At 66.1% G+C, this 22578-nt stretch overlaps 2 protein-coding genes across 5 annotated transcripts; both read left to right on the forward strand.

Annotated features, from left to right (window-relative positions):
• The first annotated feature begins 29 nt into the window (after nt 1-29).
• Nucleotides 30-13275, forward strand: myo18b (myosin XVIIIB). Its single transcript, XM_088434968.1, is given in 42 exon segments — nt 30-512; nt 1128-1264; nt 1631-1768; nt 1921-2187; nt 2469-2532; nt 2593-2705; nt 2781-2948; nt 3310-3520; nt 3593-3735; nt 3801-3901; nt 4264-4327; nt 4417-4561; nt 5163-5333; nt 5399-5489; nt 5557-5749; nt 5827-5907; nt 5973-6093; nt 6168-6315; nt 6438-6621; nt 6686-6839; nt 6917-7026; nt 7101-7166; nt 7270-7398; nt 7484-7627; nt 7760-7849; nt 7921-8040; nt 8115-8220; nt 8347-8471; nt 8533-8687; nt 8775-8898; nt 8967-9161; nt 9259-9369; nt 9447-9551; nt 9623-9781; nt 9855-9968; nt 10679-10795; nt 10859-10942; nt 11035-11172; nt 11247-11432; nt 11506-11676; nt 11678-11856; nt 11994-13275. Coding segments are annotated over 41 exon segments (6237 nt in total). The 5' UTR covers nt 30-512; nt 1128-1225; the 3' UTR covers nt 12907-13275.
• A 518-nt stretch (nt 13276-13793) lies between these two features.
• On the forward strand, nt 13794-22285 carry sez6l (seizure related 6 homolog (mouse)-like). 4 transcript variants are annotated; one of them, XM_088434995.1, is made up of 17 exons: nt 13794-14110; nt 16049-16252; nt 16332-16465; nt 16535-16736; nt 17593-17778; nt 17847-18024; nt 18093-18259; nt 18786-18980; nt 19301-19439; nt 19537-19733; nt 19881-20075; nt 20492-20683; nt 20889-21083; nt 21320-21355; nt 21428-21536; nt 21615-21723; nt 21808-22285. In XM_088434995.1, the coding sequence occupies exons 2-17, from the start codon at nt 16078-16080 to the stop codon at nt 21835-21837; spliced, it is 2439 nt and encodes an 812-aa protein (XP_088291121.1). In that variant the 5' UTR covers nt 13794-14110; nt 16049-16077; the 3' UTR covers nt 21838-22285. The 4 variants fall into 4 exon arrangements, with proteins under 4 accessions (XP_088291121.1, XP_088291123.1, XP_088291120.1 ...); XM_088434997.1 differs by lacking the exon at nt 13794-14110 and adding an exon at nt 14220-14438; XM_088434994.1 differs by lacking the exon at nt 13794-14110 and adding an exon at nt 14244-14438 and having other exon boundaries at nt 16335-16465.
• The last annotated feature ends 293 nt before the right edge of the window (nt 22286-22578 follow it).

A 22578-nucleotide genomic window follows, 5' to 3' on the forward strand; every position in this document is an offset into this window, starting at 1 on the left:
CCGGATGGGCTCCCTGTCCCGGGTCGTGGTTTTCCGTGTCTTTTTTTTTTTTTTTCTCTCAAAACCACTCGCTCGCTCACGGCTTATTTATAAAAGCTACATCACCCTCGGGCGCAATGGCCGACGTGTGTTTGCGTGCGCGCCAGAAGCGGGGTGCCTCGCGTGACCCCCCCCGCCCCCTTGAGTCTCCGGCTCAGCTGCGACTGTCATTCAGACTGAGCCCCCCCCCCTCCATAGTTTTTTTCCATTTGTCACCCCCCTCAAAAATTGGAACTCCTCAAAGTCTTCAAACGGTCGTGGGAACCCAAGGGGGTCTTTGGTTCCTTTCCGTAGCCCCCCGAGAGCGTTCGCCACTCGTAGCGTTGACGTTTGAAGGCAACGCGAGGCGGCGCCCCTCCTCCCGTTTTATTTATAGGACGCGAGTGTCACGCCACTCGGAAGGGGCCACATTTCCAGCCGGGTGCCCGAGACCCAGTCGGCCGCCTCCTAGGAGCACGTCGACGTCCTCGCAGGTAACCGGTGCTTTTTAGATCCGTACACATTGGCTACGCTCCCGGGTCTGGTATTGCCGGAGGGGAATGGCGGGGGGGGGGGGGCTTTCTGAAGGAACTTGTTCGGATTCCCGCTAAGTGGGAAGCGGTTGACCTCTTGGGAGGTCCGAACGGAGCGGCCCGCTTTGCTCAACGAATTCTTGCTTTTGTTCTCCTTCACACCTGTTTTCTATATTCAAGATAGAAAGGTTTTTGTTTTTTTTTTTGGGGGGGGGGGTGTCTTTTCTCAGCTGGAAACGCTTGGAGATGAGCTTCACGCATTTCATTGTCGTTTTGGGATCGACACCCCCCAAAAAAAGCAGCTTTAGACCGGGCCCAGGTTTGAAAAAATGAACTAATTTAAACCCAGCCCAGGTTTGAGTTGAAAAAAAAAAACAGTACGAGGCGAGAGGTGTGTGAAAGGTTTTAAATTTTCCATCAAGACCACCTCATGTTGTTCGATGAAGAAAAATGTTGACGTTTCCTGACAAGGTCCCAGCCTGAGCAAGCGGGCCCGCCCGAACGGGGAAGGGGGGGGGGCTTGCTAAAAGCGTTCCGTTGGCTGAAACCCGACGCGTGTCTTGCGCTTCCCGTCAGGTGTTCCCCGTGTGACGTCAGAGCCAGCAGGCCGCCCGCCATCACCGTGCCCCGCACTCCACCCGCTCCCCCACCCCTCCCCCCCGCCCGCGTGCAACATGGCGCTGTCGTCACGCTTAAAACTTTGGGAGAAGAAGGTGCGCTCCGTGCACGACACCGGTGTGATCAAGCATGAAAACTCCAGCAGAGATTTGGGCTTTTGCTTTTTCTCCCCTCTTTGTACTTCATTGAGCGTTTTACCCCTCACACGCACTCCTCACGATTTGTAGCTGGAAAAAACTCCTGCGTGAATAGAAACGTTTATCTCATAAAGTAAATGCAATAACTGCGCGCCACCCAAAAACAACCCCCCCCAAAAAGATCCTGTGCTCCGAGCAGTTCCGGGTCACCTGCGTCATCTGAGTCTCGTTTTGTTTGTCCGCTTTGTATTTCGCGCTCGATCCGCCCGCCCTTCGCCTCTCAGGCGTGCGGCTTTCGAGTCTCTCGCTTCATGTGACCACCAGATTCAGGAGGAGAACCATCCGGCGGCGGCCCCCGTCCCCCCCCCGCCGCCCCTCTCGGGGGGCTTCCTCAAGCAGCTGGTCCGAGATTCCGAGAAGGAGAGCAAACAAAGGGAGCCCGACGTCAAAGAGGAAAAACCCGTGAGCGTTTTGCCCGTTTCCGGCCGCGGGTAGGCACGTGCTCGCTCCGGGCCAGCAGGGGGCAGCGTATCGAGCGATCCTCTTCGGCCCGGCGCGCCGACGCCGGCCCGTTCGTCAAGCTTGCGCTTTGCGCTTTCTTTGGCCTCCGGCAGCCGAGCAAACTGAGCGACGACCTGGTGCAGCAGTTCCTGCTTCCCGATCAGACTCCGCCCATCCTGGAGGCGGAGATGTTGCTGCGGGTGGAAAGGCGAGGCCCGCCCCGCCCGGCCTCTTCCCGCGAGAGCGAGGCGGCGACCCGGCCGGAGCCCGGCCCGCCGGAGGAGGAGCCGGGAGAGGCCAGGGACCTGGCGCTGGAGGAACGCCAGGAGCCCGAAGGAAGACTGGCCGACGCCTCCGAGGTGGAGCGCCGCGGGGGGGAGGTACGGCGCGCCAGCCCTTCCGGGGGGCCCCGACGCACGCCGTCCAAGCGCGGCCCAAAACCGGTGCTCGGCGGCGCCGTCGGGGCCCCGACCCTTTTGGTCCGGACCGGGCCGCCCCGCTAAGCACCGTCCGTACCCGCGGTCGTAATTTTCCGCACGCTCGCCAACTGCAGCGTGAAAAGCGCTCCTTTGGAAAGCGTGCGGACAAGGCGCTCACGCGCGCACCCTGAGAAAATAGACCAAAAGAAACGGGCAAAGCGTGCGCGCCGTGTGCTCGTCAGGTGAAGGACGTGTGGTACGAGGCGGGCGCCGTCTGGTACGCGCACGAGGACGGATTCGCGGCGGGTAAGACGACCGCGCGAGCGTCCGCGTGGCCGGCGCCGTCATGGCTGGCCCGCGTTTCAGCCACTCTGATGAAGCCCGACGAAGGGACGCCCGACCTCCCCCGAGGCCGCGCCAGACTCCGCCTCCACGCCGACGGCTCGCTGCTCGACGTGGCCGAAGAGCGCGTGGACAAGGTCGGCGCCGTAAAGCCGACCTCCCGTTCTGTCGCCGAGTTTTTCTTTTAACCGGGCCCCCCTCCCCCGCACCAGTGCAACCCCGCCCACCTGGACCTGTGCGAGGACCTGAGTGAGCTCCAGAACGTCAACGAGAGCAGCGTCCTGCACACGCTGATTAGCCGCGCGAAGGCTAACATGCCGCTCACCCGCGCCGGGCCCAACCTGATCAACCTGTGGCCGCCGATGCCGACCCGCGGCAAGGTAAGGTGCCGCCTCTTTGACCGCGCGTTAGCCTCGACCCCGTCTACGGAAACGTCGCCGCTCGCGTGCGGCGGCGAGTTCGGCTTTAGCCCCGAGAGAAGGAGCCCGTCCCGTCTTGAGGTGGCGAGATCGCGGTCCAGCGGAAGGGGTGCCGATCGACATTAGCGACGGAGGGAGGCGCCGTCCGCGAGCTAACCCCGGCCCGGGAAGACGGTCGCGATCCCCTCCCTCGAGGAGAACGGCCGAGTCCCGGGGCGGGGGGGGGGACCGCAAGCCCCGGCCTATCGGTCGGCCGGCTTTGTCTGTCACCGGGCGTCCGAGGCGGTCTGGTTTTGACTTTGGCTTCCTTGTGCTTCGCTAGCCTCCGAGATCCCGGCGGGGCGAGACGCGGTGGAACGCTCCGCCCGCCCTGGCCGCCCTGGTCAAGAGGGTGCACGCGTCGCTGGTGGACTCCCGTCGGGACCACTGCGTCTGCGCCACGGGTCGCAGCGGCACCGGCAAGACGGCCGCCTGCCAGGCCTTCGCCCTGGCGCTGCTCCAGCAAGCGGGAAGCGCCGGACCCAACGTGAGCGGTCAGTCCGCCGACGGCGACCGGACAAACGGCGAGACGCCCGAGCGTAAGCGCCTGCCCTCTTTGCTTCCAGAGGAGCGCGTGCAGGCCGCCTTTACCGTCTTGAAGTCTTTCGGCTGTGTGACGTCGCCGCACAGCGACGCCTCATCGCGCTTCGCCGCGCTGTTTTCGTTGGACTTCAACCACGCCGGACGGGTCGCCGCCGGACACCTGCAGGCAGGCGCAGCAAAGGCGCAGCAAACGCGCGACCCCGGAGCGACCTTTGCCATTTCCCACCTCAGACCATGATGCTGGACAAATGGCGAGTTTGTCACACGACGGAGGGCGAGAGCAACTTCCTGGTCTTCTCGCAGATGCTCGCGGGACTTAGCGCAGAGATGAGGTAAGTGCCGGCCGCCGGCGACGCTGACATAAATGCCGCCGACCGTCAAGCCGGCGAGAGCCGCGTCCGTCCGCGGGTCCGGCGAGGATGCCGCCCTCGTTGCCCGACGCGCTAACGGTAACGCGGACGTCAACGGTAAAAGTCAACGGGCACGGTCAGCGACAACGCCGACGTCGGCGAGCCTAACGAAGGCGCTAACGGAGGCGCGAGCGTCGCCGCGATGACGCTCGCGAGGCCGCCGGAAGCCGCCGGAAGCCGCCGGGCCCCTATTAACGACGCCAAGGAAGACGCCCAGGGCGGTCCTCGCCGGGACGATGTCGGCGGCGGGGACGCCGAGACTAACGCCGAGGCTTCCTCGCCAGGTCGGAGTTGCAGCTTCATCAGCTTCCGGAGGGCCACCCTTTCGGCATGGCCCCTCCTACCAAGGTACGAGCTACTCGTAGCGAGGTAACAAGGAGTAAGAAGGTACCTGGCCCGAGCGGGCGCCTGTTGAACCGCCCTCCGTCCGTCGCCAGGCGGAGGAAAAACAGCGCGCGTCCGCGGCCTTCGGCAAGCTGCTGGCGGCCATGCAAACGCTGGGCTTCGGCGCTAGCGAGCAGAAGGCCATCTGGCACGTGCTCGCCGGCATTTACCATCTGGGAGCCGCGGGGGCCTGCAAAGGTAAGCCGCCGGCAGACGGCGCGGCTCGTAGACAGGAAGCGCGTGTCGGATGCGGGTCGGGGAGGGCGCCGTCTCCGTTTTTAGCCTCGCCGTCGGCGGCCTCGCGAGCAATCGTCACCCGTTGGCGTTCTTACAAAGGCAAGGGCGTCGGCCTCGCTCGTCAATCGCTTGTCAATAGCAGGGCCCCGCCACCCGGGTCCTCCGGTCCCCCGACGTTTGAACCCTTCGAACCGTCCGGATGCTTGCGCGGACCCTGGCCACGGTCGCGACCGGAAGTCTTAGGTCCAGGGGACCCGCCGTTGGAGACCGTTAGCCTCCTTGCAAGCTTCGTCAGCGGCATCCTGAGTATCGCGCTCGGGATCGGGTAGGGTAGGATAGATGGCCTTCTTCCACCCGCGCTAAAACAAGGCGACTCGAATCGGTCCGACAGGCCCAAACTGTCCAAGGGACAAGAACAGAGAGGGGAATACGGAAGGGTGAGGCTCGTCCGCGTGCGTTGCCGCGGGCTTAGCATTGGCGTCGTCTTGTTAGCATCCTTGCGAGCCCCAGCATGGAAAGGCTAATTGACCCGTCCGTGTGCGTGCGTGCGTGCGTGTGTCAGTGGGGCGGCGACAGTTTTTGAATTTTGAAAGCGCTCAGACGGCTAGCAGCGTGCTAGGCTGCGACGGGGAGGAGTTGAACACCTTGGTCTTCAAGCATCACCTCAGGCAACTGCTGCAGAGGGCCGCCGGGAGCGGCCCGCAGCACCACGGCCCGGCGCCGGCCCAAGAGGGTGAGACAAGCGGAGCGCGGCGCCTTCTTAGCACCGCCGAACGGCCGCCGGCGTCCTGCCATCAGGTCCCAGGCTGACGGCGGCCCAGTGCGTGGACGGGATGGCGTCCGGTCTCTACCAAGAACTGTTCGCCGCCGTGGTGTCGCTGATCAACAGGTGCGCGCGGACGCGCCAACGGGCGCGCGCGTACCTGTTGACGCCCAGCGGAGGTCTCTGGCGGCAGGTCTCTGAGCGGGCAGCAGTTGGCGCTGGCCTCGGTGACGGTGGTGGACGCGCCGGGACTGAGGAACCCTCGCCACGCGGCGCAGCGGCGAGGGGCCGACTTCAGCGACTTGTGCCACAACTACCTGCAAGAACGACTGGCGCAACATCGCTACGCGCACACCTTCGCCAACGCCCTGGACACATACGCACAGGTGGCGCACCTGTGACCTTTCCTCTCACGCGCCGCGGAAAGACGCTCGCTAAGGCGGGCGTACGTGTGCGCGCGCAGGAAAAGGTGGAGGTGGAACTGGATTGTCCGGAAGCCGACCCCGCCGACGCGGCGGCCGCCTTGGACCGCCCGGCTCCTCAGGTAACGGCGATCGAGGGGCGAGCGATGCGGACGACGCTCGCTCACGCCGCGCCCGCGCGTGTGAGGCGTGCGTGGCGGGCGACGCCCCTCTAGGTCTCCTGTGGGCGCTGGACGAGGAGATGCTGACGCCGGCGTCCAGCGAGGCCGCCGCCCTGGAGCGCGTCTGTCGCCATTACGGCAACTGGGGTAATGCTCCACGACGAGCGCCGCCTCGACGAGCGCGAGGACGCTGACCACGAGCGCGACGCGCGTGCGTCCAGTGCGCCAGTGCGAGCAGCCTCTGCACTGCGAAATTCAACACCTGGCCGGAACGGACGCCGTCCGCTACGACCTGAGCGGCTGGTCGGACATTCTGCGCGGGAACCCGGCGGTCGACAACGCCGCCGAGCTGTTGAGCGACTCCCGCGTGTGAGTGCCCGCCCGCCCGCCCGCCTCGCGCGCGACCCGTCGGCCCTTTCTCCCTTCGCCGCTTGCGCGGACCCGGGACGGCCGCCCCCGAGCGTTCTCAGTAAAACGGCCGCCTTCACCAGCTTGCCGGTGAAGTCTCTGATGACGAGGGGCGGGCGCCCCCCGCCGGCGCTGGCCGGCGCGTGCGGCCTGGAGGGCTGGAGCCAGCGCTCGCTGCGGAGGAGCAGCACCGTCCGGAAGACGCTGAGCGGCGGCGCGGCGGCGCTGCGGCGACACTCGCCCTGCGTGGCCGTCAAGCTGCAGGCCGTAAGCGTCGGAAGCCCGCCCGCCCTAAGCCCCGCCTCCTCCCAACGTGTCCGCGCCCCGTCAGGACGCCCTCATCAACGTGATGCGGCGCGCCAGGCCCGTCTTCCTGCAGTGCCTGGACGCCCGGACGGACGGCGCCGGCGCCGTGGACGTGGCCCAGCTGCGAGCGCAACTGGAGGCCGCGCAGACGCTGGCCATGCTGCGCGCCTACCGCGCCGGTCGGTGCCACGTCCGCGCAGAGGGAACGTTTTTGCACGGCTGCGCCGGACTAGCGCCCGTGCGCTTCTCCCGTCAGGCTACCCGGATCACATGACGCTGAGCGACTTCCGCCGCCACTTTCAAGCGCTGTCTCCGCCCATCATGCGGCGCTACGCCTCCATGTTCGTCAGCCACGACGAGAGGAAGGTGGGGGGCGTGGCTCCATCCTCCCGCGCCCTTCCACCTCGCGCCGACGCCCCGCCTCCGCCTTTCCTTTGCAGGCCGTGGACGAGCTGCTGGCCGACTTGGACCTGGAGCCCAAGAGCGTCGCGGTCGGCGTCAGTCGGGTCAGGACGTCGCCGCGCGCTTCCCCCCGCCTGCCGCTGGCTTCCCCCCGCCTGCCGCTCGCCGCCCTCGTGCGGCTTGACTTCCCGCCCGTCGCGCCGCCAGGTGTTCATGAAGCGCGGCGTGCTACGCCTCCTGGAGGCCCGGCGGGACTCGCAGGCGACGGGCTGGCTGGTTCACCTCCAGGCCGCCTGCGCCGGTCACCTGGCTCGACGCAAGTACCGCGCGCTCAAGGTGTGTGAAGCGCCCGCGCGCACCTGCGCTCGATCTCCTTCGGCCACGAGCGGAAAGCGCTTTCACGTCTTGCGTGCGCGTCAAGGTGCAGCAGATGGCGCTGCGCTGCCTGCAGCGGAACCTGCGAGTGCTGCGAGGCGTGTCCCAGTGGAGCTGGTGGAAACTCTTCTGCCGGCTGCGCCCCCTGCTGGACGTCAACATGGACAACGAGAGGCTGCGCGCCAAAGAGGTACCGGCGCGCGAAACCCAAAGTCCGGTGACTTTCGGCTCCTACGCAAAGAGGCAAAAAGGCCCGCGCCCCGCGCCGCCCGCTTCGTCCTGGGCGATCGCGCCCGCGTCAAGTGCCAGTCTCCGTTTACAGGACGAACTTTCGGGGCTGAGGAAGCGCTTGGAGAAGTCTGAGAAAGAGCGCGGCGACTTGAGACAAACGCTGGACGCCTGCGAAACCAAAGTCCGTAATCGCTCGCCCGCCCGCCCGCGCTCGCTCGGGCGCGACCTCACGCGACGGCGCGCGCTCGGCAGCTGACGGCGGCGGCTTCGGAGCTGAGCGACGAACGTTTCCACGGCGACGCGCTGGCTCAGGCTCTGGACGCGGAGCGGGCCGAGAGGCTGAGGCTCAGCAAGGAGAACAAGGATCTGCAGGTCAGCCGGCGCCCGCCCGCGCGCCTCCCGTCCCGACCAGCGGCGGCCGAGCCCGTTGCTCGCTTGCCCTCCAGGCTCGCCTGGACCAGTGCAAGGTCGCCATGGAGGCGCTGGAGACAAATCTGGAGGAGGAACGTCAACGGCTGGGCGCGCCGGAGAGTCGACCGTCGCCGCGCGCAGGTTGGCGGCGGGGAGCAAAGCCTCCAGGAAGTGGCGAGCGACCTTCGCCCTCCGAGGCAGAACTTCTCCGACCGCGTGGCGGTTTGTCATTTTCCCGTCTTTTCTTTTATTTCCGCCGGCCAACAGAGAGCGAGCTGCTCCTGCAGCTGGAGTGTCTCCAGACGGAGGCGGACTTCCTTCGCCGACGTCTGCAGCAGACGGAGGAGAAGGTGGAAGCGGAGCGGCGGGCTCGCGAGCAGGCGGACGCCAAGGTGGAGGAGCGGCGAAACGGAGCCCCTCGGCCCCGCCGTTAACGCGTCCCGCCGTCCGCAGGCGGCGGCCTCGCAGGCTCAGGCGGACGAGTCCAAGCGCGCGGCCGGCGAGCTGAAACGTCACGGTCGACGCGCGGCCAACGAGTTGCACGACGCCCGGGTGATGGCGGACAACCTGCGCAATCGGGCGCACCAGCTGGAACGCAAGCAACGACGGTGACCGGCCGCGACCGAGCAGGGCGCCGCCCGACTTCCCGTCTTTTCCGGCGCCCAAGCGCGCTGACGCGAGACCGGCCCCGACAGCTTCGACGGCGAGCTGGCGGCGGCGTTGGAGGAAGCCCGCGGCGAGCGGGAGCTGAAGGACAAAAGCCTGCAGGAGAACGCGGCGCTAGAGATGCAGATCTTCACGCTGCGCCGGGAGCTGCAGGTGAGGCCCCGCCGCGGAAGGCGGGCCGGCGGGCCCGACCGACGGCTGACCACGGGGCGCCCGGGCAGGAGAGTCGGGCGGAGGCGTGCCGCCTGCGCAAGCAGAAGGACGAGCTGTGCAGCCAGATCCGGGACCTGAGCGTCCATCCGGCGGCCGACTCGCTGCCGGAGCTGAAGAAAGAAGTGCGGCGCCTGGAGGGCGTGGCCGGCGAGAGGGCGGACCAGGTGGCCAAACTGAGCGCCGCCGTCGAGCAGCAGCAGCAGGTGGCGACCGCCGTTTCCGTCTCCTCCCCTTCCTCCCGGGGACGAGGTCGGCGGCCGAGGCGGGTCGCGCTACCTGTGCTGAGCGGGCCCTCTTCAGGTCCACGTGCGCATGGAGTTGGAGATGGCTCGAGTGAAGCAGATGCACCAGAAGGAGCTGGAGGACAAGGAGGAGGAGCTGGAGGATGTGCACACGTCGTCTCAGAGGCGGGTGCGTCGGGCGCGCCGCCGCGCCGCCGTTAGCCCGCCTTTCCATTTCCTCTCCCCGTCTATCTGCGGCCACGCCAGCTGAGGCAGCTGGAGATGCAGCTGGAGCAGGAATACGAGGAGAAGCAGATGCTGGTGCACGAGAAGCGTGACCTGGAAGGACTGGTCGCCACGCTGTGCGAGCAGGTCTCGCGCGTCGGCCGCCCGCCCGCCCAAGCGTGAGGTACAACGGTAGTAACGCGTGCCGCGTGGCCCAGGTCGGACACAGAGACTTTGACGTGGAGAAGAAGCTGAGGCGAGACCTGAAGAGGACCCGCGCCCTGCTGGCCGACGCCCAGACCTTACTGGACGCCGGAGCGGGCGGCCGGTGCCCCGACGGCGGGACCAAGGAGCAAGTGGAAAGGCTTCATTGTCAGGTCCGGCGCCGCGAAGGGCGGGCGTCCGTCCGGCCGGCCGGCTCGCATCCACCCGCTCGTGCTCCTCGCGCAGTTGGAGGAGAGCGAATCGCGGCGACGTGAGCTGGAGAGCATCCGGGCCAACTTGACCCAGGAGCTGGACGACGCCCAGATCCAACTGGAGGACGTCTGCAAGCAGAAGACTTTGGTGGGAAACGACTTCCTCGGCTTCGAGCGCCGGCGCAAACGCTCGCCGCTAGGGCGCGAAGCCCAGCCGCGCCGCCGTAGCCACCCGCCCGCCCGGCCTGCCCGTAGCTCACCGGGTCCGAACGGAGACGTGAGCCGAAAACCTTCAGTTCCGGAACTCTCCGACGGTCGGCGCCAGACGCGGCTGCGGTAACGGAACGGGACGCGGCCAGAGCTTTGCTGCGCCGGCCGGCGGCGTCAAAACCCGTAGCGGAACCGTAGTAATCATCTATAGGAATGTCTCTAGTACCGCAACTAAAGCGGCCTTAGCATCAGACCTAACCCCACGTCCGGAAATACCACGTACCGGAATTAAGACGAGTTTTAGCTGCGCGACCGCTGAGTAAGTCGTGCCGCCGCTTGAATGCGAGAGAACCGGTTCCAAACTCGGTAACAGAACAGAAGCAGTCACATTGCCGGTGCAACGAGTGCTCCGGATCCAGCACGTGAACCGTCGCCGGCTCGGGCCGCCCAATCGGCAACGTCGTTAGCGTCGACTCGAGCGGTCACTACCGGCGGCCGTACGGCTATCCGTCCCTTATCGGAACCGGCACGAAGCTATCTGTCGTAACCGAAAGCCGGTCGGAATCAAAAGCGACGCCCACGCCGAGCCGAGGTCCGCACGGGCGCCCGGCGACCGATCACGGAGAGCCGGCCTTTTCTCCTTTCCAGGCGGACGAGGAACTTTGCGGTCTCCGGCGGGAGAAAGCGGACCTGCTGAAACGTCTGGAAGAGGACCAGGACGACCTCAACCGACTGATGGGCAAACACAAAGCGCTCATCGCGCAGGTCCGCCACTGATCCTGGCGCCTCTCGCAGCGTTCTGTCACACTCGCTCCCTCTCTCTTCCAGTCGTCCGGCGACATCGACCAGATCCGAGAGTTGCAGGCCGAGCTGGAGGAGCTCAAGAAGCAGCGGCACCAGCTCCAGGAGCAGGTAGCCGCCTCTCTGGCCTGGCCTGGCCTGGCATTCCCCGCCGTCCCCGCTCCTCAGTCGCTTTCTCCTCGCCGTCCCCGCCCGCCCGGCAGCTCCGGCAGCAGGCGTCCAGGCTGCAGGCGCTGGAGTCGTCCACCGTGGGGCGCGGCATCGTCAGCAAGCAGGAGGCGCGCGTCTGCGACCTGGAGAACAAGCTGGAGTTCAGCAAAGGGCAAGTCAAAAGGTTTGAGGTGAGCCCCGGAAGAGAAGCGCGCGCCAGAGCTCGCCTCCCGCTTGTGCCGACGCCACGCTTGCGGCCGCGCAGGTGCTGGTGCTGCGCCTGCGCGACAGCGTGGTGCGCCTGGGCGAGGAGCTGGAGCGCAGCGCGCAGTCGGAGGCGCGACAGAGCCAAAACGCCCGCCACTTCCAGCAGCGGCTTCAGGAGGCCCGCGCGGAAATGGACGAGCTGAGCCGACGGCAGCGGGACGACGACCGGCGCCGCGTGGAGCTGGTGGGGCCCGCTCCCCGCCGAGTGCGCGCGCGCCAAAACTCGAGCCTGAAGCCTTGCCGCCCTTTGTTGGCAGGAGATGCAAGTGGAGGAGTTGACGGCCATCCGCCAGACCTTGCAGGCCGACCTGGAAACGTCCATCCGCCGCATCGTGGACCTGCAGGCCGCCCTGGAGGAAGTCCGCAGCAGCGACGACAGCGACACCGACGGGTACCGCGCGCCTCGGCGCTCCGCCGACCGACCGACCGCCGCCCGACGCCGACCCAAGCGTTTGTTGCGGCGGCAGGGAGTCCCTCGGAACGGAAGGGGCGGCCGAAGGCCCCCGAGGTCGCCGGAAGGCCGCAGGATGCTCGCGTGACGGCTCGCCCGGCGGCGGCCGGGGCGGGCGCCGCTCGCCGGCCGACTCCGGCAGCACGTACAGTTTCCCGTAAGGCCGCGTCGCACGTGGGCACGTCGTACAAAGAAATTGTCAGCGATGGGGCCGGTCAACGAGGATACGCTCGGCTTCGCCGTGGGCCGAGCGCGCCCGTCCCGTTTGTCACGTCGCACTCGTGTCTCGCGCAGGTCCCGCGCGGACCGGGACGAGTCGTGCGAGGGGCGTTCCGGAGGAGGCCCGGGTCGGGCGGCGTCCTCGTCGGCGCTGTCCGAGCTCCTCGAAGGACTGCGCAAGCGGCGAGCGGGCGGCGACGCCGGCGCGAAGGGCGACGCCGACAGCGCCCTCTCGCTTCCCGTTTGTCAAAGCACGGCGGCGTCCGCCTTGCGGCGCCGAGCCTCGGCGCTCTCCCTGGCTCCGGACGAGCTCGCCGAAGCCCGCCCGGGCATCCTGAAGCCGTCCTCGCCTCTCCTGCCCCGCTCGGCCCCTTCGCCGGCGTCGACCTCGACGGCCTCGCTCTTCGACTCCGGCGACCCGCCGGCGACGCTGCCGTCGCTGCCTCGCCTTTCATCCTTGGCGTCGTCGCGAGTCGCCCGCCACGCCTCCGCCGAGCGCCCCGCGCCGCCCATCCCGGAGGAGGACCGCGACGAACCCCGCAGCCCGCCGGCTCTCCGCCGATCCCCGCCGGCGCCCCGCCGTTGCGCGCTGGCGAGTTTGCTCTCGGGGGATGCGTCCGAGGGCACCCTGGCGCCCGGAGGCGCGGTGTTTGAGAGCCGCCGCCTCCCGGCCCAGTCGCAGGAGGCGTCCGACGTCCTCCCCGCCATCCGCAGGGCCCGGTCGGCCGGCAGCCTGGCCGGATCGTTGCGCGGCGGCCGCCGGGCGCTCAGCGTCCATTTCGGAGACCTGCCGCCCTCCCCCCGGCGACGCGGCGGCTCCGGCTCCGAGTCGTCCGGGTCCGGAGGCTCGGCGGGAAGCGGCGAGCCGGCGCGGCCCCGGCGCCCCCCCGAGCGACCGAGGGGCCAACGGCTGGAAGCCGAGGGCGGCGAGGCCGGCGACGACGTGGCCTCCGTCATGAGGAAGTACCTCAACAAGGACGTGGAGTGAGCGGAGGGCCGGAGGGCGGCCATCTTGCGTTTCCTCAGTTACTGATAACGCATCGAAAAGGGCTTTTTTTTTTTTTTGCTTGACGGACACGGCCTCGTTCCTTTCTAGCTTCAGCCGCGCTCACCGGTTCAAGCGGAAGATACGCTTTGCGGTTTTCGCCGATGAGGCCGACAAGGTGAAAACGCCACGGAACGACCGATGGACTTTCGCGGGTGGCGACGTCAGACGGCCGCCGGCATGAGCGGTCCGGTTATTACGTGTATACACGCACACACACGCACCGCTATGCCGAGTTGCCGGATATTAGCGGCAGTTTGAGCTCCGTCCAAACACGCATTTGCCGCATCAATAAATGAAAAGTGACTTTCATGTTTTCTTTCTTCCCTCCTTTGGTACCGGCTGAAGTGTATTTCTTTTTTTTCCTTTTTCCTGGATATCTCCTTTCTTGTTTGTTGCTTTTGTGTCCGTCATTTCTTTCCCCCATTTCTTGAGCTCTATTCTTTTCCTCCCCTTCTTTCATTTTTCTTCAACGCTGGTGGTGATTTGGACGAATATCGTCATCGCCACTGCTCATTGCAGTTACTCTTCGTAGTAGGAAAAGAAAATTGCAACATGCGTCATGTAACACGTTTGAGCGCGACGTGCGACGAGAATGAAGGCACTAAACCATTGGCGTCAAAGTCCGGTCCAGAAGGTGGCCGTGTCCCCCGTGTTTTCCATGCTGCTTTCTCAAACGCACCTGATTCAAGTGATTGGCATCAATTTCAAGCTCCCGAGGAGCTTTCTGATGAACTCGTCGCTCGAATCAGGTGTTTGGGGGAGCGAGACCTGGAAAACATGCGGGACAGCGGCCCTCGAGTGTGCACTGAACGTTTTTTTTTTTTTTTTTTCAATTTTGGACGCAGACCAACGAGACTTGTCGGGGATTGCCCGAACGGGGGCTCATCGTTGCGCCCCGTTGCAGTCGTCTCTCTCTCTCTCTCTCTCTCTCTCTCTCTCTCTCACTGACCAACGACAGGCGGACGGGCCCGGAATTCGAACCTGGGAGGAGACCGCGCGGCTACCCAGCGTGAAGGATGGCGGACGCGACCACCGGGAGGCGGCGCCGTACTCGAGGAAGCGAGTGTGGACAGCGAGCCGGCAGGACGTTCCGATGCGCGGGGAAGCCCTCTCGCCTCCTACTGTCGAGCTTTGAAGCTGCAAGGTCGTTTGAACGCACTTGCCAATCCGTTCCACCGCGTTTGCCGCTCCAATCCGGGCTTCCGTAGGCAAGAGAGCGAGCGAACGAGCGAGCGAGCGAGCGAGAGAGAGAGAGCGAGAGAGAGAGAGAGGGCCAGACGGAGAGAGAGAGGGGCGAGCGATCGAGGGAGGGAGAGCGAGCGGACGCTGCAGGGAGCTGCGCTGGCACGCCGACATTCGAGTTCCGCTCGCACGTCCCACGCGGACCCGCCTCTCCGTCTCCGTCTCGATGTGGTCTCGGCGCGCGTGCGTGTTGCTGTGCTTGGCGTGCGCCTGCGTCACGCCACGTGCAGGTGAGACGCGCTCCGCTCGCGTGCCTTTCGACTCGTCCCCTCGCCCCCGCCCGCCGCCGCCGCCCGCCCGCTTTGCTCTGCGGCGCCCGCTCGGATGTCAACACGCGCTGCGGCGACGGTTCGGTCCGGTCCGGTCCGGCTCGGCTCGGCTCGGCTCGGCTCGCTTCGGGCCGCCTTGCCCTCACCCCCGCACGCACACGTTCATCACGACTCGCGGAGGGGCTCCGGGGGTCGGCTGCTCCGGAACCCTCTCCGGCCGCATGGAGCCGAGGGGCGGACGAGACGGTTCCGGCAGAAGAGGAGGCGGGAGGGCCGCGGGGCCTTTGTTGTTGTCGTTGTTGTTTCCCCCGCATGCAGCTATAGTTGATCTTTCCGCTCTCCTCGGCCGTCTTCCGACCCTCGATGGACTGGCGCGCGACCCCCCCACGCCCCCACGCGGCGAATACAAAAAAAAACCAAAGTGTCCGCGCTCGCTTCTTTTGCGCTCTCTCCCGCAAACGGGTGGCCTCGCGAAGGGACGAGCGGCCGAAACGGTCTCGCTCGAGCCGCTTTCCTTTGAGACGAGAGGCGACGAGGCGGAAACGATTCCGGCCGAAGTTCCCAATTTCCTTCGCGTGGAATCAGCGTCAAGTCGGCGAAGGCCGCGCGCCGACTTCGTGGCCGATCCGGATCTGGCCAAGTCCGTAGGCCGCCTTGAGCAGCCGCTCCTTTGGCCGGGAGCGCCCTGCGAGGCGGCCTTTGGACTCGGCGCCGGACGCCGCTCGCGAGCGCGCGCTCTTCGCTTCTCGCTCGCTCGCGGGGAACTTTACCAGCACTGACATGAACGCGTTTTTTTTTTTTTTTTAATCCTCCCTAATCTCAGCCAAGGCGCGCGCGCGTACACCACTCCAATCTTCGCTTCTCTTTAGGGAGTTTAATCCTCCAGAGGATTTCCACGTACGATGATGCCCAAGTACTTTTGCTTTTTCTTCTGGCTGTCATACGCTCATCAGGCGGTCGCCATGACGACCGCACGCACGCACTCAAACAATTTTGCGGAATCTTCTTACATTTGTGCACGTTCGGCCGCGCGCGCTCGCGCACGTGTGTGCTCTTCAAAGTAGGGCACGGGAAAGTCGTAGCGTGAGGGTTGTTTTGCTCGTTTTGGTGCGGTGCGCGTCCGCTGTACGATAGCTTAGGGCAGGGATGTCACACGCGCTCGTTTGAGCTTGCGGGCCGCATTCCCGAGTGGGCCGGACAAGTGATATCACGCTGTCTCGTCCAATTATACAACTTTAATGCAACGATTGATTTGTCTTTGACAATAGTCTAAGCGCAACATCGGTGTCAATCATAAAACACGAAGATTGCCATCCATCATGAAATATTTCAAGTTTTTCATTGGCTCAGCTTCATGAAATCAGCACGCCACAACCGGCCCACGGAGCGGATGTTTGACACTCGCGGGTTGGCGCGTTCGATCCTTCTGACCTCCGCGTAAAAGACCATAACTGATCCAAACGGCGAGTATAACGGATGACCGTGTGTATCGTCCGCTATCTATGCGTATGACGACGGACGAATGAATAGAAGGCGATCAAAAGTAAAGTATTCGGTGCGCGTGCGTGCAGGGTCAAATGCCGCGAGGGTGTCATCTGTGATGCAGTCTGAGGCTTGGCCAGCAGAGGGCGCTCAAGGGCAGATTGGAGGAATCCCGGCCTCCCGGCCGCCCTCCGGGCCGCCCCCTTCCCAGCGCGAGGAGGGAGCGACCCCCCCGCCCCCGCCCCCGGGACCCACAGTCCAGCCGGCGCTCGCGGACGCGTCATCGGCAGCAGGTGCGCCGTCAAGGCCCCTACGCAGTCGAGCGAGAAAAAGTGGGGAAGGGAGCGTTAAAGGCGCCTCGGGTCCCCGCAGAAGCTTCCGGCTGCTCTTTGACCTTGGAGCGGCCCGAAGGCTACATCGACTCGTCGGACGCGCTCCCGGCGGCCGGCGAGTTCCGCTGCGCGTACACCATCTCCGTCTACGCCGGCTACGGCGTGGAGCTGCAGGTACGCGGCGCGCGCCGGCGTCCCCTCACTTTGGTCGGCCGGCACGAGTCGCCCGCCCGCCCTGCTCAGGTGAAGAGCGTCAACCTGTCGGACGGGGAGCGGCTGTCCATCAGAGGTGTGGCTGAGGGCGGGGCCTGGCTGCTGCTGGCCAATCAGACGCTGCTGGTGGAGGGCCAGGTCATCCGCAGCCCCAGCAACACGCTGGCCGTCTTCTTCAGCTCCCCGCGCGACGCCGCCGACGCCGCCGGCGCCTTCCTGCTGCACTACCAGAGTGAGTACTGGACCGATGTGCTGATGGCGAGCGGTCGACGCGCGACTCGGCCACGAAGACTCCGACTTTACACCGCGGTCGCAGGCGGGCGGCGCGCCCGACCCGGGCGTCAAGGCATCGACGCACGACGACAGGGGCGACGGAATTTACTTTCGCCGCTCGAAGTCTCGGGGAAACAGACTGGGACCGTGACCGGCGGGGGCCACGGGACGGCCGGGCCCTCGAGAGCGATTTCCACGCGGCCGCGCTGACCCGGGCCCGCGTCCGCAGCGGGCCACGCCGCGTCGCGTGGGCAGAAAGTCCGAGCCGGCAGAGGTGTGGACGTGCTTTCTGTGTACGCGTGTGGGTGCGCGGAAGAGTGTCCTTCAGCTCATGCGCCCGTTGTCACGGCAACACGGAAGCTAGCGAGAAATGTAGCCGGCGGGCGGCACATCCTAGCGGTGGGCGCGATCAAGCGTTCGGCCCCTCCCATCCATTCGGGGCGCTCGACCTACTCCTCCGGCGCGTTTGGCGCGTGCTCGGCCCTCGCCGACGCACAAAAATCGAGGCTCAAGTCAAAGACGCAAACGTTTTAACAATGAGGCCGAGGGCGTTTGGAAAAGCCGCGCAATGATCCGGGTCGCTTCCGGCTCGCTTACCAACACCGAAGTCAGCGACGGGCAGGAGCCGGCGGAGAGCCCGGCCGGCGGAGAGCCCGGCCGGCGAGCCACGCAAGGGCCACGCGCCGGCCACGCCAGGCCCTCGCCAGGCCCTCGCCAGGCCCACGCCGGGCCCTCGGACAGCCCTGCGTGACGCGGCGCCGGCGGAGCAAAGGCTAACGCTCGCCCTGACGCCCGTCCGCCCTCCGCGCCCCCAGTCTTCCGACTCAGTTGCCCGCTGCCCAAGCGGCCCCGCTTCGGGGAGGTGTCGGTGCTGGACCTCTCGCCAGGGGGCACGGCCCGCTTCCGCTGCCACATGGGCTACCACCTGCAGGGGGAAGCGCTGCTCACCTGCGTCAACGCCTCCCGGCCCGCGTGGAGCGGCGAGGAGCCCGTCTGCGGAGGTGAGCGCCCGCCGGCCCCTTCGCGTCAGCGCAGCGGGAGGCCGCGGCGCCACCGCTCCTCTCCCTAGTTCTCTGCGGCGGCACGGTGAAGAACGCCACGCTGGGCAGGATCCTGTCACCCCGGCCCCGCCGCGACGGGCCCGGGCCGGCGCCGCAGAAGCGCTCCTGCTCCTGGTCCCTGAAGGCCGCGCCGGAGCAGAGGCTCCACCTGCACCTTGAGCGCCTCCTGCTGGGTCCCTCGGAGAGGTGGGTGGCAGGGTGGTCCCGCCGGCGCGGGAACCGCGGCCGAGCCGTCCCTCGTGTCTCCCGCTCAGACTGGTGCTGCGGAGCGGCCCGGGCCCCGGTTCTGTGGCGCTCTTCGACTCGGGCCGCGGCTCGCAGGTCCCCTTCGAGGGAGTGATCAGCGAGGGTCCCGCCGTCACCGTCCAGTTCTTCACCGAGCGCCCAGACCCGAGCACGGGATTCGACATCCGCTACGAAGGTAGGCCGCAAAGACGACCCGTTCGGCGTCCGTATCGATTCCCGGGCGGCCGGCGTCCATCTTCCGTCGCTCGATCGATTCGATCCCCGCCGGGGACTTCCGATAGGGTTCTGTGAAAAGGCCGGCGCGAGCCCAGGAGCGGTTGCGAAAGTCGGGCGTGCTTCTGCGCAAGGTGCTTCTGTGCAAGGTTTCGCGCCGCGCCGGTGAACGGAAGCGGGGCGCCGTAGGATCACGCGGCGCGGATAGGTTGGCCCCAGTTAGCCCCAAGGACTGATCCAAGAAAAATGAAAAAGCTCACCGGTGAAACGGGGCGCTGTGACTGAATAAACAGAAGTGTGTTCATTTGATTGATTGTGTTTTAGCTGAGGGCGAGACGGGGCGCCGTTTACGACTTAACCAAGGTGGCAGGTGTTTTTGTCAAGCCCCGTCTTTCACGTGTTCCGCCCGCCGCTTGAACGGCGTGGGCTTTGGGCCGAGCGTTGGGACGCCCGCGGCCTCTAATTTCAGCCCTTTTGCTCCCGGGCAGCCTTCGAGCAGGGTCGCTGCTACGAGCCGTACCTCCGGAACGGCAACTTCACCACGTCGGACCCGCAGTACGGAGTCGGCGCGGTGATCCGGTTCAGTTGCGACCCGGGTCACTCCCTGGAACAGGGCCCGGCCGTCATCGAGTGCATCGGCGCCAGAGACCCTTACTGGAACGACACCGAACCGCTTTGCAAAGGTGAGCGCCGCCGGAGCCGGTTCAACCGAAGCTCGAAGCTCGACCGAGGTGACCCGCCGAGCTCCGGCCGAGGCAACTCCGGAAGCGCCCGACGGCCTACCCGCCGGCGGCATCGGCTCTTCGCCCGGGGACGCCTTTTGGCGTCTGACGAGGGCTCAAACTCTCAGAGAAGATGAGCCCCGTGGGAACGAGGGCCCGCCCGCCCGCCCGCCCGCCCGCCCGCCCGCTTTTTCGGATCGGCTTTGGCCGGCACCGAAGCGGGACAGAAGTCGGCGCTCGGCGGGCGGGCTCCCTCCTCAGCCTTTTGTTTGTTATTTCAGCTCAGTGCGGGGGTGACCTGAGCGGACCGGGCGGTGTCATTCTGTCGCCCAACTGGCCCGACTGGTACGGCGAGGGCGAGGAGTGCGTGTGGAGCGTCCGCGTCGGAGAGGACAAGAGGGTGCTCGTGGACGTGCAGCTGTGAGGACGACGCCAGCCCCTCTTCGCTTGACGGACGGACAGTCGGAGTGCGGGACCGGCCCGCTGAGCTCTGGCTTTTGTCTCTGTCCAACATCAGCCTCAACATCAGCGAGGGGGACTCGCTGACGGTGACGGACGGCGAGGAGGCCGCAGGCCGCCTGCTGGGCCGCTACTCCGGGGGACGTGCCCCCTTCAGGCTCTTCTCCGGCACCCCCGACCTCAGCGTCACCTTCCGCTCTGACCCGGCCGGACTCGCGCCGGGCAAAGGGGAGGGCTTCATCATCAACTACATGGGTGAGCTCTCCCGGCGAGCTGGCCACTCTACGCTTCTGGTCTTCGCGTCCCGCCGGCTCGCCTGCGTCGATCCGCCGCCTCCTTCGTTCAGCGTGACGAAAGCGCTCGGTGGCGTCCGAGCTAGCGAGTGCCTCTCCCGCTCCGCAGAGGTCTCCCGCAACGACTCGTGCGCCGACCTGCCCGAGATCCAAAACGGCTGGAAGACCCGCGTGGACGGCGCGGCCCTGCGGGGAGCCCGCGTGACCTACCGCTGCGACCCGGGATACGACCTGCAGGGCGCCGCCACACTTACCTGCCAGCTGGACCTGTCGTGGAGCGCGCAGCCGCCGTTTTGTCAAAAGAGTCAGTGGTGGTTTTTCGGTTGGCCTGGCGAAAAGTCACGAGCGGCGGCCCGAGTCTCAAAAGTACCGATGAACCGGGGGGGGGGGTCGCGGGATGCCTTAACCCAGTCGAATATCCGTCGATACGAGGCCGCTCGGGGAGGTATCCCGAGATGCGTTTTGCTCCGCGGTCGGGGGAGGGGCGTTAACAAGCAGGCGAGCGTTCGAGCGTAGTCGGGTTCCGAGGAAGTACCTTCTTAGGGAGTACATGTTGCTGAGTCAGCCGAGCCTTGATAGCGTTAGGGTTAACCGCCGCTAAAACCGCCGGCGTAATGATCCGCCAATGCCCCCAAACGGTCGAGGGACTGTTTCACTGTTCCGTCAGTCCGGTCCCGCGTCCCTAACCTCCTTCTTCTTCTTCTTCTTCTGCCGCGCCAGTCATGTACTGTTCAGACCCGGGCCACGTGGAGCACGCCGCGCGCTCCCTTTCGGACCCCAAGCTGCTGGTGGGCACCACCGTCCGCTACCGCTGCGGCTCGGGATACGTCCTGCAGGGCGGCGCCACCATCACCTGCTACGGTCGCGAGCCGGGGACGCCCGTGTGGACTTCGCACCTCCCGCGATGCGCCCGTGAGTCACTTCTTTGAGCGACCGAAGGCCGACCGCGAGGCGAGTAGGACGGAACCCGACCAGCGAACGACACGCGCGTTACACGGCGAGCCGCCGTTTGAGCCCGCCGGCACCGGAGGCCAAACGTCCCGCGAGAGAACCGCGACGGCCCGCTTGCCTTTGCCCCGAAAAGCAATCGTTTGCGCTCTGCCTTTTGGCCTCGCAGCGGAGGACTCGCTGTCGTGCGCGGACCCCGGCGCCCCCGACAACGGTTACCGGCTGACCTCCAAGCGCGCCTTCCTGCCCGGGGAGACGCTGGCCTTCGTCTGTTACCGTGGTTACCAGCCGGTGGGCGACGTGGCCATCAAGTGCGTCCGGGGAAGCCCCCCCTACTGGAGCGGACCGCTGCCCATCTGCAGGGGTGAGACGGCCCTTTTTAGGCCTCCGATATCTGTCCGTTTCCTCCGGTCGCCACCCCGTCCAAAGTAGGCTTCAAAGTACGTTCGATAAATAGGCCGGGGGTCCCGAGGGGGGGGTCGGACCTCAGAAGAAGGGTCGGGCTCCGGAGCGGGGTTGGCGTTTGCGGGCGTGGCCGATGGGGAGGGGAGGCGACGGGCGGGAAGTGCGCGACTTGACTTCTGAGCGGGTGTCTTGCAGTCGACCACGCCTGCTTTGCCAAGCACGCTCTGGAAGGTGAGTGCGCGCGCGCGCGCGCGCGCGGGCGGGCACGCGCGGGCGCTCCTTGACGACGGCGTGCCGGCTCAGTGTCCCACGCCGGCGCGCCGGTGGACGCCGGCAGTTTGGCGTTGGCCGGGTTGGTCCTGGTCCTGCTGATGTCGGCGCTGCTGGGAGGCATTTACTCACTGGCCACACGGTGGGAATCGGCGCCGCTTTGGACATGAGGAAGGAAGGATGCGGCCGGCCCCAGCCTAACCGTGCGGCTTCCCGTCAGGTGGCGTCCGGGCTCGGAGCTGGCGCTGCCTCTGGTGCGCCCGCACCCCTACCGTCAGATCGCCGCCGAGGCCGAGTTCGACAACCCCCTTTACGAGCCGGTCGGAGCGGTGAGCGGGCGCCGCATCGGGCCCGGCCGAGCTTTCGTTTAGCGCGAGCTTAGCTTCGGCCCCCCCCGTGTGCTTCGTGCGCAGGACTCCCGTGAATACGAAGTGTCCATCTGAAGGCGGGGGACAGGACCCCGCCCCCGCCCCCTCGGGAGGAGGTGATGTAAATAGACCGGAAGATGTCCCGCCCCCTTCTGACGGCGGGGAGACCGGCCGGGCAAGGCCGCGGCCGAGATGCCGGATCGCAAATATCTTCGCCCGGAGAACAATGAGGGTTTTCTAACATCGTATTTGTAAAGTTAGGAACTTTTTTTCGTGCAACTAAAGCTGCCGTCAGTCCGATCGTACGATGGATGTTAAGCCAACTGGAATGCTAAGCTAAGCTAACCTTCGGGAGACGCCCGCACGGAGCTTTTGTGGTGTAAATTTGTCAAGCGGGTAGTCGAAGGTTTCGTTGGCGCTCGCGTCGTCCCGATGATGTCATATCCGTGTCGTGCGATTGACTGCAGCGCCGTCCCTTTTCCTTGAGCGGGAGACAAAGAAATAAATGTGACTCGTTTCCAAATTCCAGAGGCCGTCCGTCCAAACGCAAAGGCCCTCCGCTTCCGACGGGACCAGCGCGGTCTCGTGTCGTTTCAGCGAGCGGACGGCGTCCGTAAAAAGAGTTTTGAGCCATTTCTAACGTCCCTATTTGCAGCTCGTTCGTTTGGTTATCCACTCTCGGCGGCGGATGGAGCCGGGCGGCCTTTTTGCGGGCGCCTTTGGCAACTCTCGAGGCTCCGCGGGGAAGCGGGACCCACGGCGGGAGCGCGGAGCGGCTTTTTGTCGTCTCTGCCGGAACCGGGCCTCGGGAGCCGT

The sequence above is a fragment of the Hippichthys cyanospilos genome, chromosome 15 (genome assembly GCF_059441005.1).
Source record: "Hippichthys cyanospilos isolate Australia breed blue-spotted pipefish chromosome 15, RoL_Hcya_1.0, whole genome shotgun sequence".
NCBI lineage: Eukaryota > Metazoa > Chordata > Actinopteri > Syngnathiformes > Syngnathidae > Hippichthys > Hippichthys cyanospilos.

Excerpts from the sequence above, each read along its gene's own strand:
- sez6l (XM_088434997.1), top strand. The coding sequence starts at position 14,375 with ATGTGGTCTCGGCGCGCGTGCGTGTTGCTGTGCTTGGCGTGCGCCTGC. Across the intron at positions 21,084-21,319 it reads ACCGCTGCCCATCTGCAGGG|TCGACCACGCCTGCTTTGCC; the intron begins GTGAGACGGCCC and ends GGTGTCTTGCAG. Across the intron at positions 21,537-21,614 it reads ATTTACTCACTGGCCACACG|GTGGCGTCCGGGCTCGGAGC; the intron begins GTGGGAATCGGC and ends GCTTCCCGTCAG.